This window comes from Penicillium brevicompactum, assembly GCF_028827555.1.
Source record: "Penicillium brevicompactum strain IBT 35665 chromosome Unknown utg000001l_segment0_segment0, whole genome shotgun sequence".
In the NCBI taxonomy this organism is placed as follows: domain Eukaryota; kingdom Fungi; phylum Ascomycota; class Eurotiomycetes; order Eurotiales; family Aspergillaceae; genus Penicillium; species Penicillium brevicompactum.
In genome coordinates, this window is record NW_026623203.1 from 1,516,997 (window position 1) to 1,529,912 (window position 12,916).

A 12,916-nucleotide genomic window follows, 5' to 3' on the forward strand; every position below is an offset into this window, starting at 1 on the left:
TGTCAATCGAGCACCAAACATTGGTCGGGTAAATGTCCCTTCGTGGTGGCAATTGACCACTAGAAATGTACGGGGTATGCCATGCTAAACCTTGATTTGGACATGTGCAATCACCCCATCTCAGATATTGCGGCGACCTTAGAACCAGCACCCTCATCTCGAGGTTGGACCATCTGTTCAATAGATTCTTGCATCATAGATGAGACTTGGAAATGGAAAGCCAGCTAAGATCATCGCTCTCGAGATATTGGGTGATGACGTTGATGGCTGTATATACGAAGGATTCGGGATGTTCCAGACAAAGAAAGACGGTTGATATCTGACAACATAGCACAGATCGCCAAGAAGAGTCGATAGAGTCTATTCAATACAAAAGTCGAAATTCCAACTTCAGAGTTAACTCCATGTGGGCCTGATGTCCAGAAAAATACGAACAGACACGGGGAATTTCAGCCATCCTTCCGACTGATATAGCTGATCCCTGTAGTTTCCACAGTGGCGACCAGTTAGAGTTAGATACATCACATGTTCTCAACGGTCATAGCGAGAGTAAACAGGGATGTAAACTCAAAAAAAGGAGAATCCATGCTCATAACCTGAGAGTGTGTTATACATGTTATACATGTTATATGGGACAAGGAACCAGCCAGGTTTCAGATCTGCCGGTCAGACGTCACTGAGTAACACGTCCACGTTTGCTCAGGAGGTATATAAGTGGGCTGACATTCCTCATGGTCTCCCTTCAACCTTGGAACTCGCAATCTTAGCATGACTATTCCCATCAAAATGGAGCGACCGTCTCAAAATATACACCCTGCAGCTACCTCTATAAAGCTGCCAACTCTACGACTTGCCCCATCACTCAAGCGATCCACCACCTACTCCACGCCTTGTGAAGAAAACGCTATCCAGCCGGACTCAGAGAACTCCACCGCTGCCATGGACACACAGCTTCGCGACTACCATTATCAAGTCAAAGCAACCCTCACCAACATCCTCAATGACGAGCGTGTCAAACACAACCCCAACGGTAGCCGCTGTGTCCAGGAAATATTGCTGGAGAATGAGCATGATATGAGAAGGCAACGAAGGGAATCACTCAGTTCATGTACCGCCAAACGAACAATGCTTTTGTGAAAAATGTAATATACGAAAAATGGACTGCCTGATGCTTTTATGGGCCCTTCAAAACCAACTCATTCCTCAGTCTCCCGAACAGACCTTTCGACATCTTCAACCTTCTTCTTTCCGAAACGAAGCTTTTTCTTTAGGTTCAAAGCTCGCACACGGTATGCCCGCTTACGTCGTCGAGGAGGATAGTTGACTGGACTCTCGCCACCAGTGAAGATGGCCATATCGTAGACCAGAGCACCAAACAATGCACCACTGATATCTGCACACCAAGGTCCCCACACCCACCAGGCATGCATTTCCCGGAAGAGATGACCACCCCAACCCGCCATGACAGCAACGAGTCGAGGGCCAAAGTCTCGGGCACAGTTGAAGCAGCTAGTAGCAAATGTTAGTAATAATTACAACAAGACAGACAAAAAAAAAAAAAAAAAACTCACCCTCCAGTGTTATATCCAAGAGCAAGAATGATGACTGAAATAAGAATGCCCAGAATGAAAGCCTGCATGCCAGCACCAGGCGGGGCATTCGAGTCATCACCCAAAGCCATAATCGTACCGACCAGAAGCGCACTGCCCACAAATTCAGTGAAGAAAGCCGTTGCAGGATGCACGAACGATTTCGGCATTGTGATCAGCGCCTGCGCTGCAGCACTTGCATTCTGAGGAAGCTTGGCGGTAGCCGCAACTTCCACAATCGCATCATGATACAGCGCATAAGCAAATCCACCCGCGGTAATGGCACCGAGCAATTGCGCAGCAATATAAACAACACAGCGACGAGCAGGGAATCCTCGGAAAACAGAGAGAGAGATTGAAATGGCTGGATTCATGTGACCTCCGGATATACCACCGGTGGTATAGATAGCGATCATGAAGCCGAAGCCCCACGCAGCGCTCTGCGCTGGGTACGAGCCTGCTTGACCTGACGAGGTGAAGTTAGACAATGTTGCGCAGAGACCGATTGTCATTGCCATCGTTGTCTAGGAGTGGTTAGATCGAATATACTGGACGGGAACCACAAGCTAAAAAGAAAGTGAAACTTACGCCGAGCCATTCGGCTAGTGGTTCGCGGAGATGATGTCTGATTTTTGACCAGGTGTTGAAGAAGCCGTCATCGTTTGGACCGTTGACCCGATTCGTGCGAGCCTCTGCTGAGCGCTGTTTCTTAGCTTCGGGCGATTCGTCATACTCGCTGTTCTGCATGGCTTCTTTGTCCTCTTTTCGGTCTTCTGGCAAGGCACCGTGACGCATGCCCGGTCGCACGATGTGCGGGAGTGGTTGCGCTAAACTCCATGTTGGTCCTTCGTTGTTGTGTCCATACTGCGGGTTGTAGGATTGGTATTCTTCATCCATATATGGGCCCTGGTTGGTATTGTTCGGGTTCTGGGCGCCGGAGCCCGCAAGGCTGAAGCTTGGGTTGGTGCCCAGGCGATCTTTCTTGCTTCCTTCTTCTTGGGTGCCGCGACGAGCTTCATATTCGGGGATCTGGGTAGTATCTAATACTGTCAGTGATGTCTTGGGTCATAGATGGGGAGGGTTGGTACCTTTTACAGGGCCATTGGCGCTGTTGGCGCTATTATTTAAACTCATTTTGTTGCCCAAAAAAAGTCTGACATGAATCTATCAGTGCGACACATGGAATTTAAGAATGAGAGAAAAAAATTGAGCTGTCAAAGCTTGTCGTCGAACCTTGGAAGTAAAGGTCCACTCTTTCGTCACTATCCGATCGACGAACCCTGGGAGTCTAGGGTAAAAGCAAGGAATCTTACAAGCTTCTCGGTGAGAGTCCTAGGAATTATATCATTTTCGATACCTTATTGGCGGCATCTGATCCGTATGGACCCAAACACATATGTCAAAAGCGCAGATCCTTACAGGACTCTAAATACTAGTTTCGGATAGAGCCATCCCGCCCGTAAATGGTTCATGAGATTGCCTTTGTTCAATGACGAATGTCTTATCTTCGAATTCCACCAGGACTTACCCTAATTAACTCTAAGTACACGACTAGGGCCTAGGTATTCCCAATTTACACACAAAAAAAAAAAGAAGAAGAAGAAAAGATTCAAGCAGACAAACCTCTTCTCATGTGGCGTCCTTGGATCTTCCATGCATTGGTATTTCTTCAAGCTAAATGCGTCAGGGTATAATCAAAATCACTATGCTAATAAATCAAACTTCAAATCATTGCTCGTTCCTCAACCCAGATCTAGAAATTGAAGTCAGTAAAAATGTCAATGAAAAAGCACGGCACGAAAACTCACCTCCATCTTCCCCATCTCACTCCCTTCCCTCTTCGCCACCTCCTTCGCCGAGCTAACCAATAAATCCAAATCTTCCTGATCAACCATTGTGATCATGTCCCCATCATCCTGAACCCTGATTTTGAGAGGACACTTGAACCCAAACTTCTCTTGTATGCGACTCTCAAACTCGGCGAATGTGATGGTCGGCCCGATCATAATGTATCGCGTGTCATCGGGCGCATGGACCTTCGTGCGGAATTTTTGGATCCCCGACCGTCGCGTAGTGTGACGAGAATTCCGGACCGGGGATGGTGTGCGCCGATGGCTCGGACCCGCACCCACGAGCTCGAACTTTTCGTTCAAATTCGACGCAGGGTGGCCCCCTTCGACGTACTCTTCCTCTTCCTCTATGAATTGGGGTGGTTGGTGACGGGAACCTCGACCCCATCCTGAGCCCGGGGTTCGTTGGGGTGAGTACGGGTCACGAGAGTCTTGTCCGTATTCTGACTCAAAGACCGGGTTTGTATCGCTGAGATTCCGGCGATGACCTTGTAAGCTTGACCGTTCGATTTGGTCTGGTTCGGCAAATCCTCGCATGTTGCTGTATCGGGATGGGCCGCGAGGCTCTGATGCTGTGCGCGTGGTTCCTATGCGTGGTTTTTCTTGACTTGGGTTTGGTACTCGTCGGTCTAGAGCGGCTCCTGTGCGGTCCAGGTCCAAGCGTGGTGGGCGGGCCAGGCGTAGAGATGACGAGCGCTGATGTCCAGTGGTTGATTGGCTTCCTGATGCGTTGACTGATCGATCATCTGGCGGTGGCGTTGGTGGGAATACATTGCGGTTGAGGGGAGGTTCGGATTGCTGGCGAGTGCGGCTACTGAGATTGTCGCGTACTAAGTTGCTCGAGGCAAATGAGACACCTGCGCGACCTTGGAGGGCACCCTTGTCAACCGGCATTGGCCTCCACTGGTGATCGGAAGTTTGGGTGCGATCAGACGCGGCAACTAGACGCGCTTTGCCTAGGTAGTCCTTGGTCTTGAGATTCTTGACTTTGGCTGCGTTCGGGCGATAGAGGACCCCAACTGGAATTGAGAAGACGGTGTATCCCTACATAGAAGTTAGCGGGAATCACAGATACGTATAGTCTCACGCACATCTGCATTCTCACGGATAGCATCGTCGATCACATCGTGATCAGGCGTGACTTTTTCTTTGGCTGCATATTCAAGATCTTGGATTCCTGGGTTCATCTGCCGAAGATAGATATAGCAGAGACCTCGGTTGAATAGAACTTCACAGGAGAAGAGTCGGAAGACCAACCCCAACTGTTCATAATCAATCGAGGTGTTTCCGCGCAGATAGAGGAGAGTATCATTGAAGTTGGCTAATGCTTCCTCAAAGTCTCCGAGCAGGAAGTTGGACACTCCTTGTTGAAAATAAGCGATTGCCAGATACCGGTCTAGACCGGTAGCGCGTTGATAGCATTCTACCTTTATCGCGGTTAGTTGGTACTTTACGGAGTGCATTTGACGTTCACCTACCGCTTTACCATGCTCGCCCAGCGTCGCATAAATAACCCCGCAATTGAATAATATCTTTGACGTGTCGGCGATTTGATCGAAATAGCGCAATGCCTCGTCGAAGTCTTGGTTCTCATAGGCATCGAGAGCGCTCACCCATGTTTCAATTTCCTTTTGTGGTTCAAAGTCAGCATGCAAGCTCTCAGCCAAGATGATAGATATCTCCTTACTTGTTTGATCGACATGATGCAGGCTGGGAGGAATGAAGGAATGACTGAGCTATGCGGTTCACCTGTGGCTAGATGACATACGAAGAGACTATGCAATTAAGCACTGCTTCCCTGCGATTCAATCCAGAGGACCCGGGTGTCTGGAGATGCGCACAAGTCGGAGCAAGTTGCACTCCTGGCGAGAGCCAGTATTATAACCGACACCAATGGCACCAGGTGTCGGTGTGACGAGAAAAAAACTTTAGAATAAGGGGGAGCAATCTGATGGCGGAACGAGCGGGGTGATCTTGGACGTCGAATAAGCCGAACCAACGTGGGCCTTCCGATAGCAGTCCCTCAAGCTCTTGGTAATGAAGTATTTTTAGATACAACGATATGCAAATAATTGATGTTGACAAAAGGTCGAAAACGGCCCTCCGATCACAAAGATGTGGAGGTGAGGGGTGACCCGGTCAGTTGGGATCACATCAGGATATTGGCGGGTAAGCGGAAAAAAGAAAGAGAATAACGGAGAAAAGAAGATCGACAAAAAACAGAGGGGACAAAAAAGCAAGAAAAGCAAGAAAGGAGGAAAAAGAAACAAATGGCTGCTGTGTCCCGAGAGGACAACTCGTACTGGACAAGGCTAGTTAGGCCGAGGTGATGGGACAAAAATAACCTGCTTTGCACCTGCAGCATTTATGCACGATGTGATCAATCAGATCACAGAACCCATTTCCCACTACCGCGGCGTCTGTGACTGGACCTTTCGTACTCCGTATGCGTTGGAGACTGTCCACGGAGAGATGCTACTCGTACGGTGGGCCCTGCGACACGGACCTCATAGCGGGGAGATGCGAATGCGAATGTGGTCTATCGCGTGGTGAGGGTAAATAATGTTCGACTGGACTCTCTGATTGGCTATCTTTTAATCCCCGCCACGGCGCTTGCAGTGCGTTATTTTAGAGTTGGACAAGGCCCGTGGGTATCTATCTCGCTTGCAATGCCTGAACGGGTGTAGACTATAACATTTGACAGAACAACTACGGAGTGCCATAATCCATAGATGTCTACGGTATCCCAAGGTTCTAGTCTATATCAGTTTGGGATATTGTTTTTTTTTTTTTTTTTTGACTTGGACGCACCTTGTATACAACCTTGAAGGCCAAGTCTCCGGAGTATACGGAGTAGTCCTGATTTAGTTATAGGTACGGAGTTATATGGCATGACTAGGACCGGGTATCTCAACCGCCGGGCCTTGGCTCTTCACCCACTGCGGAGTGAGCTGCATGGTGATCGTGATAGGATTCTTGCTGATACCGACGTCTAGACTCGAGAGGTGAAGCCCGAACTAATAAGAACCACGGGAACAAGGAGCCATGGAATTAAATCTATTTATATCAAAAACCTTGAAGTCTTGAAATGTCCCGGCTCATGTTGGCAGGGTGCGAGTGGGCTGGCCAAGTGGGGATTCCAAGGTTGTTGTTGGTTTTGACTAGCTATGACCCACCAAAGCGCCTAAGCCCTAGGGTGCCCCTTGGCCCGAGAAATTGGTTCTAGAAATAGCAGCAGTGATGCCATTGCACTTGCATTGCGCTAGTAGACACGGCACGGTACAATCTGATGGAAGATGAAGAGCTACGGTGTGCAGGAATCCTGTGCTTCAACCGGTATTTCATCGGATTTGATTATTCAACGCTGAAGAGGACTATGTAGGTATAGAAATGTAGCTAACTTGATTTACAGCTTGGCAACCATCTTGTTGCCCTTCTGGAGGAGAGCTGCGGCATCAGTGACGAGCTCGTCAACGATGGCCTTGGCAGACTTCTTCTCGTTGACAACGGCAGCGACCTTACCCATCAGGTAGGGACGAGCGTTGTCCAGGGTCTCATCGTCGACGTCATCGGGCAGGTTCTCCATATCGTGCTCAACGGGGATGATACCCTTGGAAGTGAGCTGCTTGATCTCTTCGTGGCGGTTCTCTTCCCAGTTGAGGATGTAGTTGTTCTTGCGAACGCGGAGGGGACGACCCTATACAGCTGGTTAGTGGCTTGAACAACCTCACACCCAAACAAAAGGTCAAACTTACAGTGAAGATGATAGTACGGATGTTGTCCTCGAAGCCAGAGGTGCGGACGGCTTCCTGGTGGGCCTTGGGGGCACCAGCCTCATCAGACAGAATGAAGCGAGTACCGATCCAGACGGCGGAAGCACCGAGCATGAGAGCAGCGGCAACGGAGTTACCGTTGAACAGACCACCGGCAGCAATGACCTGGACGGGCTGGCCGGTCAGGGGGCTCGTCTTGCCCTCGACCAACTTGGCAACCGTGGGAATGAGAACGGTGGTTGGGACATCACCAGTGTGACCACCACCCTCACCACCCTGGGCGCAGATAATATCGATACCAACATCGAGGCACTTCTGAACGTGCTTGGGGTGACCGATCATGTTCATGGTGAGGATACCGGCGCTGTGGAACTTCTCGACGACGGCCTTGGGAGGAACACCGACGGCAGAGACGAAAAGGCTGGCGCCCTCCGCGATGATGATATCGACAAGCTCTCCGAGCTTACCCTTGGTGTAGTCGTAGCTATGCGAAACAAAGGACAAACGGTCAGCGATGCGTTCATGGCAGGAAAAAAAAATTTCAGATCATCTTACTTGGTCTTGCGAGCGCTGCCGCCAACCTGAGGAAGGAGCAGGTCGACACCGAAAGGCGCCTTCTTGTCGGTCAAGAAGCTCTTGAGCTCAGCGATCTGCTCGCGGAGCATATCCGGGGTGTAACCAATGCCACCGAGCACACCGAGGCCACCAGCGTTGGTGACAGCGGCAGCCAGCTTGGGACCGGCAGCCACATTCATGCCTGCCAGCAGGATGGGGTGGTTGATCTTCAAGAGATCGGTGATGGGAGTGCGGATTCGTTCTATGCAGTCCGTCATTAGCATCTGCGCATAAAGGCGTGGGCCCATGTACCGGCTGCATCGGAATGATCACATGGCCTATGGGTGGAGGGTAAGGACTAAGGGAAATCCGGGGTAGACTCACGAGGGGAAGCCATGATGAATGTGTTTTGTCAAGCGAAGCCTGCAGATTATGGGAAAAGAAAAAACCTGGGGAAAAGGAGGAGGCGACCACTCTATAAAGCAGACCAACCTCGGTGGTTCACAGACTCGCGTTGAGCCTCGGTCCACGTCGTTTCGCCGAGCTTAGTCACGATGTCACCTGGCAGCGGGGTTGGACACCTCAGGTGTCTAGTGTCATGTGCAGTTTCAAGTTTCACATTTTTATCTGGTCAATTTATCTGGTCAATTTTTTTTAAACACATTCTGGCATTTCTCATTATTTTATGCATTACGCAATTTTACTGCGTATGCTTTATTTGTAAAAAGCGACTATTGACACTTTTCACAGAACATTATATACAACCCAAGAGTGTATCCAACGCTAAGTTCGACACGACCCGAGGTAGTATCGTTCTGGAAAACAAAAAAATCTAAACAAAACAAAATTCCATCGGCCCTGCCGAATTCAAGAAGATGAAGTGGGGGTTACCCAAAATTTAACCCAGAGTGAGAGTGAAACCGGAGCTCAGAGAGCAAGAGTAGGTGTTCACGTCATCAGGCTTCTGGTAAGCCTCGGAGCAGTCTGCGTCGCCAGCGGCACAGGTGGAGGATCGGCAGCTCGAGTCACTGGGCTGAGCGGTGAAGCCAGACTTGATGAAATCGGAGCTGGAGTCGAGATCAATGGATGACATGTCCCAGAACAAAGTGTCTCCGTTCTGGGTGTATTCGAACTGCAGAACGCTGGACTCGTCCTGGGTGGTGGACATCTTGATGGAGATGCCACCACCGTTGGAGTTGGTGTCCCAGTCCTCACTGTAGTCACCACCGCCAGAGCTGAGAGTCTTCATGCTGCTGCTGCCGGACGAGGTGGTCCACAGGTAGACGTCGGTGTCCATGTTGTTGACGATTTGGATACCGCCGCCATCGCCGCGAGTCTCGAGGGCGGAGCCTTCGGAACGAGCAATGGGCTGGGGAAGGGCGGCAGCAGTGGCTGCGAGGAGGCCGGCAAAGAAGACGTTGAAAGTCATGATGGAAATTTGTGGGAAGAGAATGGAGTTGGTAGACAAAAGTTCACCTGGTCAACAGAGATACTAAAGTGACAGTAATGGAGGATCAACCTCAAAGAGAATGAAACAGATTTCAAGAAGAGAGTGACTTGAAAATCAATGAATGTGTTTGAGGAAAAGAAAAGACATGGCGGATTCCGGGGTTTATATGCTCTCCGGGGGAGCACGGATAGAGGGAACAAACTTCTAAGAGAACCAAAAGGCGCGAAGAATGGATAAACTACAATTATAGATGTGGGACCCCATTTTAAGGTTGACTTCCGACCCCATCGGCCAATCAAGGCTTGCGGCTGAGATTTCCACTATGGTCTCGAACACTTCGTCATCCTCTTACGTGTGGAACTGAGCCTTCCAGAAGTTCGATTCGAGAGTTCGTTCCACTCATATCTTTGGTTTGGTCCTCGAATTATGTTTGTGCTCACAGAAAAGAAGAAATAAAAATCCACCACAACCTGACATCATTTCTTTGGGGCTTAGAAACACGCGCAATCTACGTCAGCTTCCAGTGGCGATTTGCCAGAGAAAAGTCTAAATGATGGGCATTTCAAGATTAGTGGCCGTTATTTGGCATTTAGCAACCGAGGCGATCTCCCGAACTTTCTGGAACGTGGCTACGCCACTCCAAATTTGTATATCCAGCGTTCGGCAGTCTACTCTGTCTTCATAATTCGCCAACCGTAACCAATGCGTACCTGATATAGCCACGGAGGCGTTGAATTTTGGTGGCAAGCCAGGGGATATCACATCATAAGTGAGTGTCCCTATTTGTTCCTTGGTATGGCTTTACCGAAGGATCAAAGCCCTTCACTGCCTCGGCAAACCCCCGGCCTTTGTCCGGGTGTAAGTTGGAGAGGCCATTTCTCTGACACTGCGGCCTAGAATTTGTGGAGACAGCAAGTCTTCGAGAGTGGACTTTCAGTATGTCAGTACTCCGCACAGACTCCAACTTTACCCAGAAATTACTTTGAGCTATTCCATTGCCAACCCTGCCTTTGGGTAAGATCCGCCGAAACATAATGTGCTCTTTGTTATCCGTCTCCGCACCATTCATTGAAAACGATCACAACCCAAGCCATATGAGCGGGGGAGAACTGTAGCCAAATCCGGGATTTCAAAGGGAAGAGGAGGAGGATCAATATTCAACCTCAAGCTAAATGTTAAAAGAAGATGAAAAGCAAGACTGTGAATGTATTGAGATACAAGTAGGTACTTGACGACTAGACCTTTCTGCCAGAGATAAAATCAACAAGAACGATTTTGGGATATCAGAACATTTCCCTGAAACTTTAGCTAATAGTAGAAATGTGGTTTGCTATGGAAACCATCCGAGCAGACAAAAATCAGCCAAAGGTGTCGATAGTATGGTACCCACACTGTCAATTTGCTTGAGCAATTCAAGGATTGGCACATTTGCCGGACTTGCAGATAAGATCATCAGAGCAATCGTCACCACTAGAGCAAGAAGCACCTTAAAGCAGATCAGCAAATGTCAAAGTCGATGTCAGAGGCATATCTTACCAGCACAATGTCCAGACCAAGAGCAAGAAGTCGAGCTAGCACACTTTCCAGACTTGCAGACAAGATCATCGGAGCAATCATCCTCGCTAGAGCAAGAAGCACCTTCACAACGCATTAGCCAATATTATCGAAGCCACCATCATAAGAGTAGTCCCACCGGCGCAATGTCCAGACCATGAGCAAGAGCCACTAGTCGGTAAAGAGGCAACTGCAGTGGTGGTAAAGGTAGTTGGTGATCCCCCGGCAACCAGGCCTAGGTTCTTTGCTAGAGAGTTCACCAGGCTGTCGCCCATGGAGCGCAGAGTGCTGAAATTGGTGACATAGTTCTTGTTCAAAGCACTGCTGGGAAGTACGGCTTCCGATCCCGTGAAAACAATGTCTGCTCCGATTAGCACAAGTCAACAACTCCTCATTTCCCTGGAACTTACACGTCACATCGGCAGAACCGTGGCCATCGTTTCCATTCAAGTTGTCATTCGGGAAGCAGGTCCGCGCCATCAACCAAGATGCCTCTCCGATGACCTCTGGAGTATCTCCATTGCTATCACCGTAAATACCATAGAACATCTTGCCATCGCTTGGTCATGGTTAGTTCGGGCCGTGCTATAAATGATTGATGGACTTACCAGATGACAGCAGCGAGGTTATTCCCAGGGAATTCACTGGAGTAAACAGTGGCGAAATTGTCAGGAATCACGATAAATGGTACCTCATATGCCGACAGAGCACCAAAGTTCGTCTGGTCTTGTCCATCGGGATTACCCTAAATATGAATGTCAATTTTCTTTACGCCAACGGTGAAGCGTCTTTCATATGCTTACCTTGCAGTTGTAATTCAAGCCATCACAGTCCACATCCATATCGGCGACGAAGACAAAGGCCGCGCCCTATCCAGCAGATCAGTATGTAGCAAAAAGGTTAATTTACAAGAGATAGATCGTACCTCGGAGAACTTAGACCAGTCACTATGAATAGTGACCTTTTCAGCACCACCATTGTTGTTGATGGCGTAAGTGGATTTTGCGGCAGCTGTGCTAGCCCTGGCCGCCGCACTCTGAAGGGCAGCGACGGGAATCGTGCTTGCCGCAGCAAAATAACTGGCAGGAGGTCCAGCGGTTGGGTTGTTAAATTGAGCCCCATCCACCTGTTGGGAAACAGCGGTACCCGCCAGGGCAAAAAGGACGATTGGGAGAGAAAGGCTGAGCATCCTGGTTGCAGCTCTCGAGATCAGGTCTGAGATTTCGAGTTTTGTGGATTGCTGTGTTTTAGGGGCTGAGAATAGATTTATAAGATAGGTGCTCTGGAGTCTGAGACAATAATCAAACAAGTACTTTGTAAGGTTGCACTCGGGTCCACTGGCACGAGTTGCCAACAGTGTCTGTGGCTTGCTGCTCCAAGATTGAATGTAGGGAGTATTCTTAGTGAGTACTATTTAGTATAATGGTCAACTCTGTTCATGCAGGTAGTCACGGGAATGCGCGGAACTGGCGTAAACTAACCAAAGAGAGAGTAGGATACTGCACTGACTAACCGCAATAGCCGAATCGAGTTAAGTGTGAAACCGAAGTAGTTCCCTATTTTGAAGAACGTGTTTGTCTGACTGGTGTGAGAGATATGAAGAAGAGGAGAGTGGATTGACAGTGGGGGCTGGAAATGAAGGCTTCTTTCACTTGATTGAGCGTCGGGGTGTCTTGGGTGGACCCAAGCAATGCTGCCTTTTCAAAAGAGATCCTAACATTCTCACGGAGCTTAATTGACTTGCCAACCAGAGGGAGGGATTCGCACCCAAGGGAAGACCTCGGGTGGTGATGATGTCTACCGTGGTAAAGATAGTTGCAACCCGTAGTCCCGCAGTTTGTCCTCGTGGAATAGAGCTGGCTCCAGACATAGCTGAGAGCCTGAGACAGTCTGACCCATGACTCCAAGCTCAATATGTCGAATCCATCTGCCAATTAGTCTCCGTATCATCAACCTTAATTGAATTGGTCAATATGTCAATATGATATCAGAATGCAATCACTTCAGGCGGCTATGTCCGTTGCGTCGATTTTTTAGTATCATTTTAGTCGGCGGGCTTTTCCAAGAAAAACCCTGGCCGTCCAAAGACACCACGTCAGTTATTAGTAACGGATAATCGTAACCCTGGATATCCCGTACTGAGTA

At 49.1% G+C, this 12,916-nt stretch overlaps 6 protein-coding genes across 6 annotated transcripts; 1 reads left to right on the forward strand and 5 right to left on the reverse strand.

The window, feature by feature from the left end:
- Positions 1-786: 786 nt before the first annotated feature.
- Positions 787-1,137, forward strand: N7506_000337 (uncharacterized protein; the record flags this gene model as incomplete). Its single annotated transcript, XM_056949633.1, has 1 exon — positions 787-1,137. One exon carries the CDS (start codon positions 787-789, stop codon positions 1,135-1,137), a length of 351 nt encoding a protein of 116 aa, XP_056815548.1.
- A 59-nt stretch (positions 1,138-1,196) lies between these two features.
- On the reverse strand, positions 1,197-2,723 carry N7506_000338 (uncharacterized protein; the record flags this gene model as incomplete). The annotated part of the gene is made up of 4 exons (XM_056949634.1): positions 1,197-1,509; positions 1,572-2,113; positions 2,178-2,629; positions 2,678-2,723. The coding sequence occupies 4 exons, from the start codon at positions 2,721-2,723 to the stop codon at positions 1,197-1,199; spliced, it is 1,353 nt and encodes a 450-aa protein (XP_056815549.1).
- Positions 2,724-3,312: 589 nt separating this feature from the next.
- N7506_000339 (putative PB1 domain protein) lies at positions 3,313-5,141 on the reverse strand (the record flags this gene model as incomplete). The annotated part of the gene is made up of 5 exons (XM_056949635.1): positions 3,313-3,342; positions 3,398-4,483; positions 4,531-4,866; positions 4,918-5,067; positions 5,127-5,141. The coding sequence occupies 5 exons, from the start codon at positions 5,139-5,141 to the stop codon at positions 3,313-3,315; spliced, it is 1,617 nt and encodes a 538-aa protein (XP_056815550.1).
- A 1,704-nt stretch (positions 5,142-6,845) lies between these two features.
- On the reverse strand, positions 6,846-8,164 carry N7506_000340 (nitronate monooxygenase; the record flags this gene model as incomplete). Its single annotated transcript, XM_056949636.1, has 4 exons — positions 6,846-7,136; positions 7,195-7,696; positions 7,768-8,029; positions 8,152-8,164. 4 exons carry the CDS (start codon positions 8,162-8,164, stop codon positions 6,846-6,848), a joined length of 1,068 nt encoding a protein of 355 aa, XP_056815551.1.
- A 501-nt stretch (positions 8,165-8,665) lies between these two features.
- On the reverse strand, positions 8,666-9,196 carry N7506_000341 (uncharacterized protein; the record flags this gene model as incomplete). The annotated part of the gene is made up of 1 exon (XM_056949637.1): positions 8,666-9,196. One exon carries the CDS (start codon positions 9,194-9,196, stop codon positions 8,666-8,668), a length of 531 nt encoding a protein of 176 aa, XP_056815552.1.
- A 1,433-nt stretch (positions 9,197-10,629) lies between these two features.
- N7506_000342 (glycoside hydrolase family 75 protein) lies at positions 10,630-11,960 on the reverse strand (the record flags this gene model as incomplete). The annotated part of the gene is made up of 7 exons (XM_056949638.1): positions 10,630-10,703; positions 10,754-10,855; positions 10,911-11,132; positions 11,182-11,330; positions 11,380-11,516; positions 11,575-11,640; positions 11,697-11,960. The coding sequence occupies 7 exons, from the start codon at positions 11,958-11,960 to the stop codon at positions 10,630-10,632; spliced, it is 1,014 nt and encodes a 337-aa protein (XP_056815553.1).
- Between the last annotated feature and the right edge of the window lie 956 nt (positions 11,961-12,916).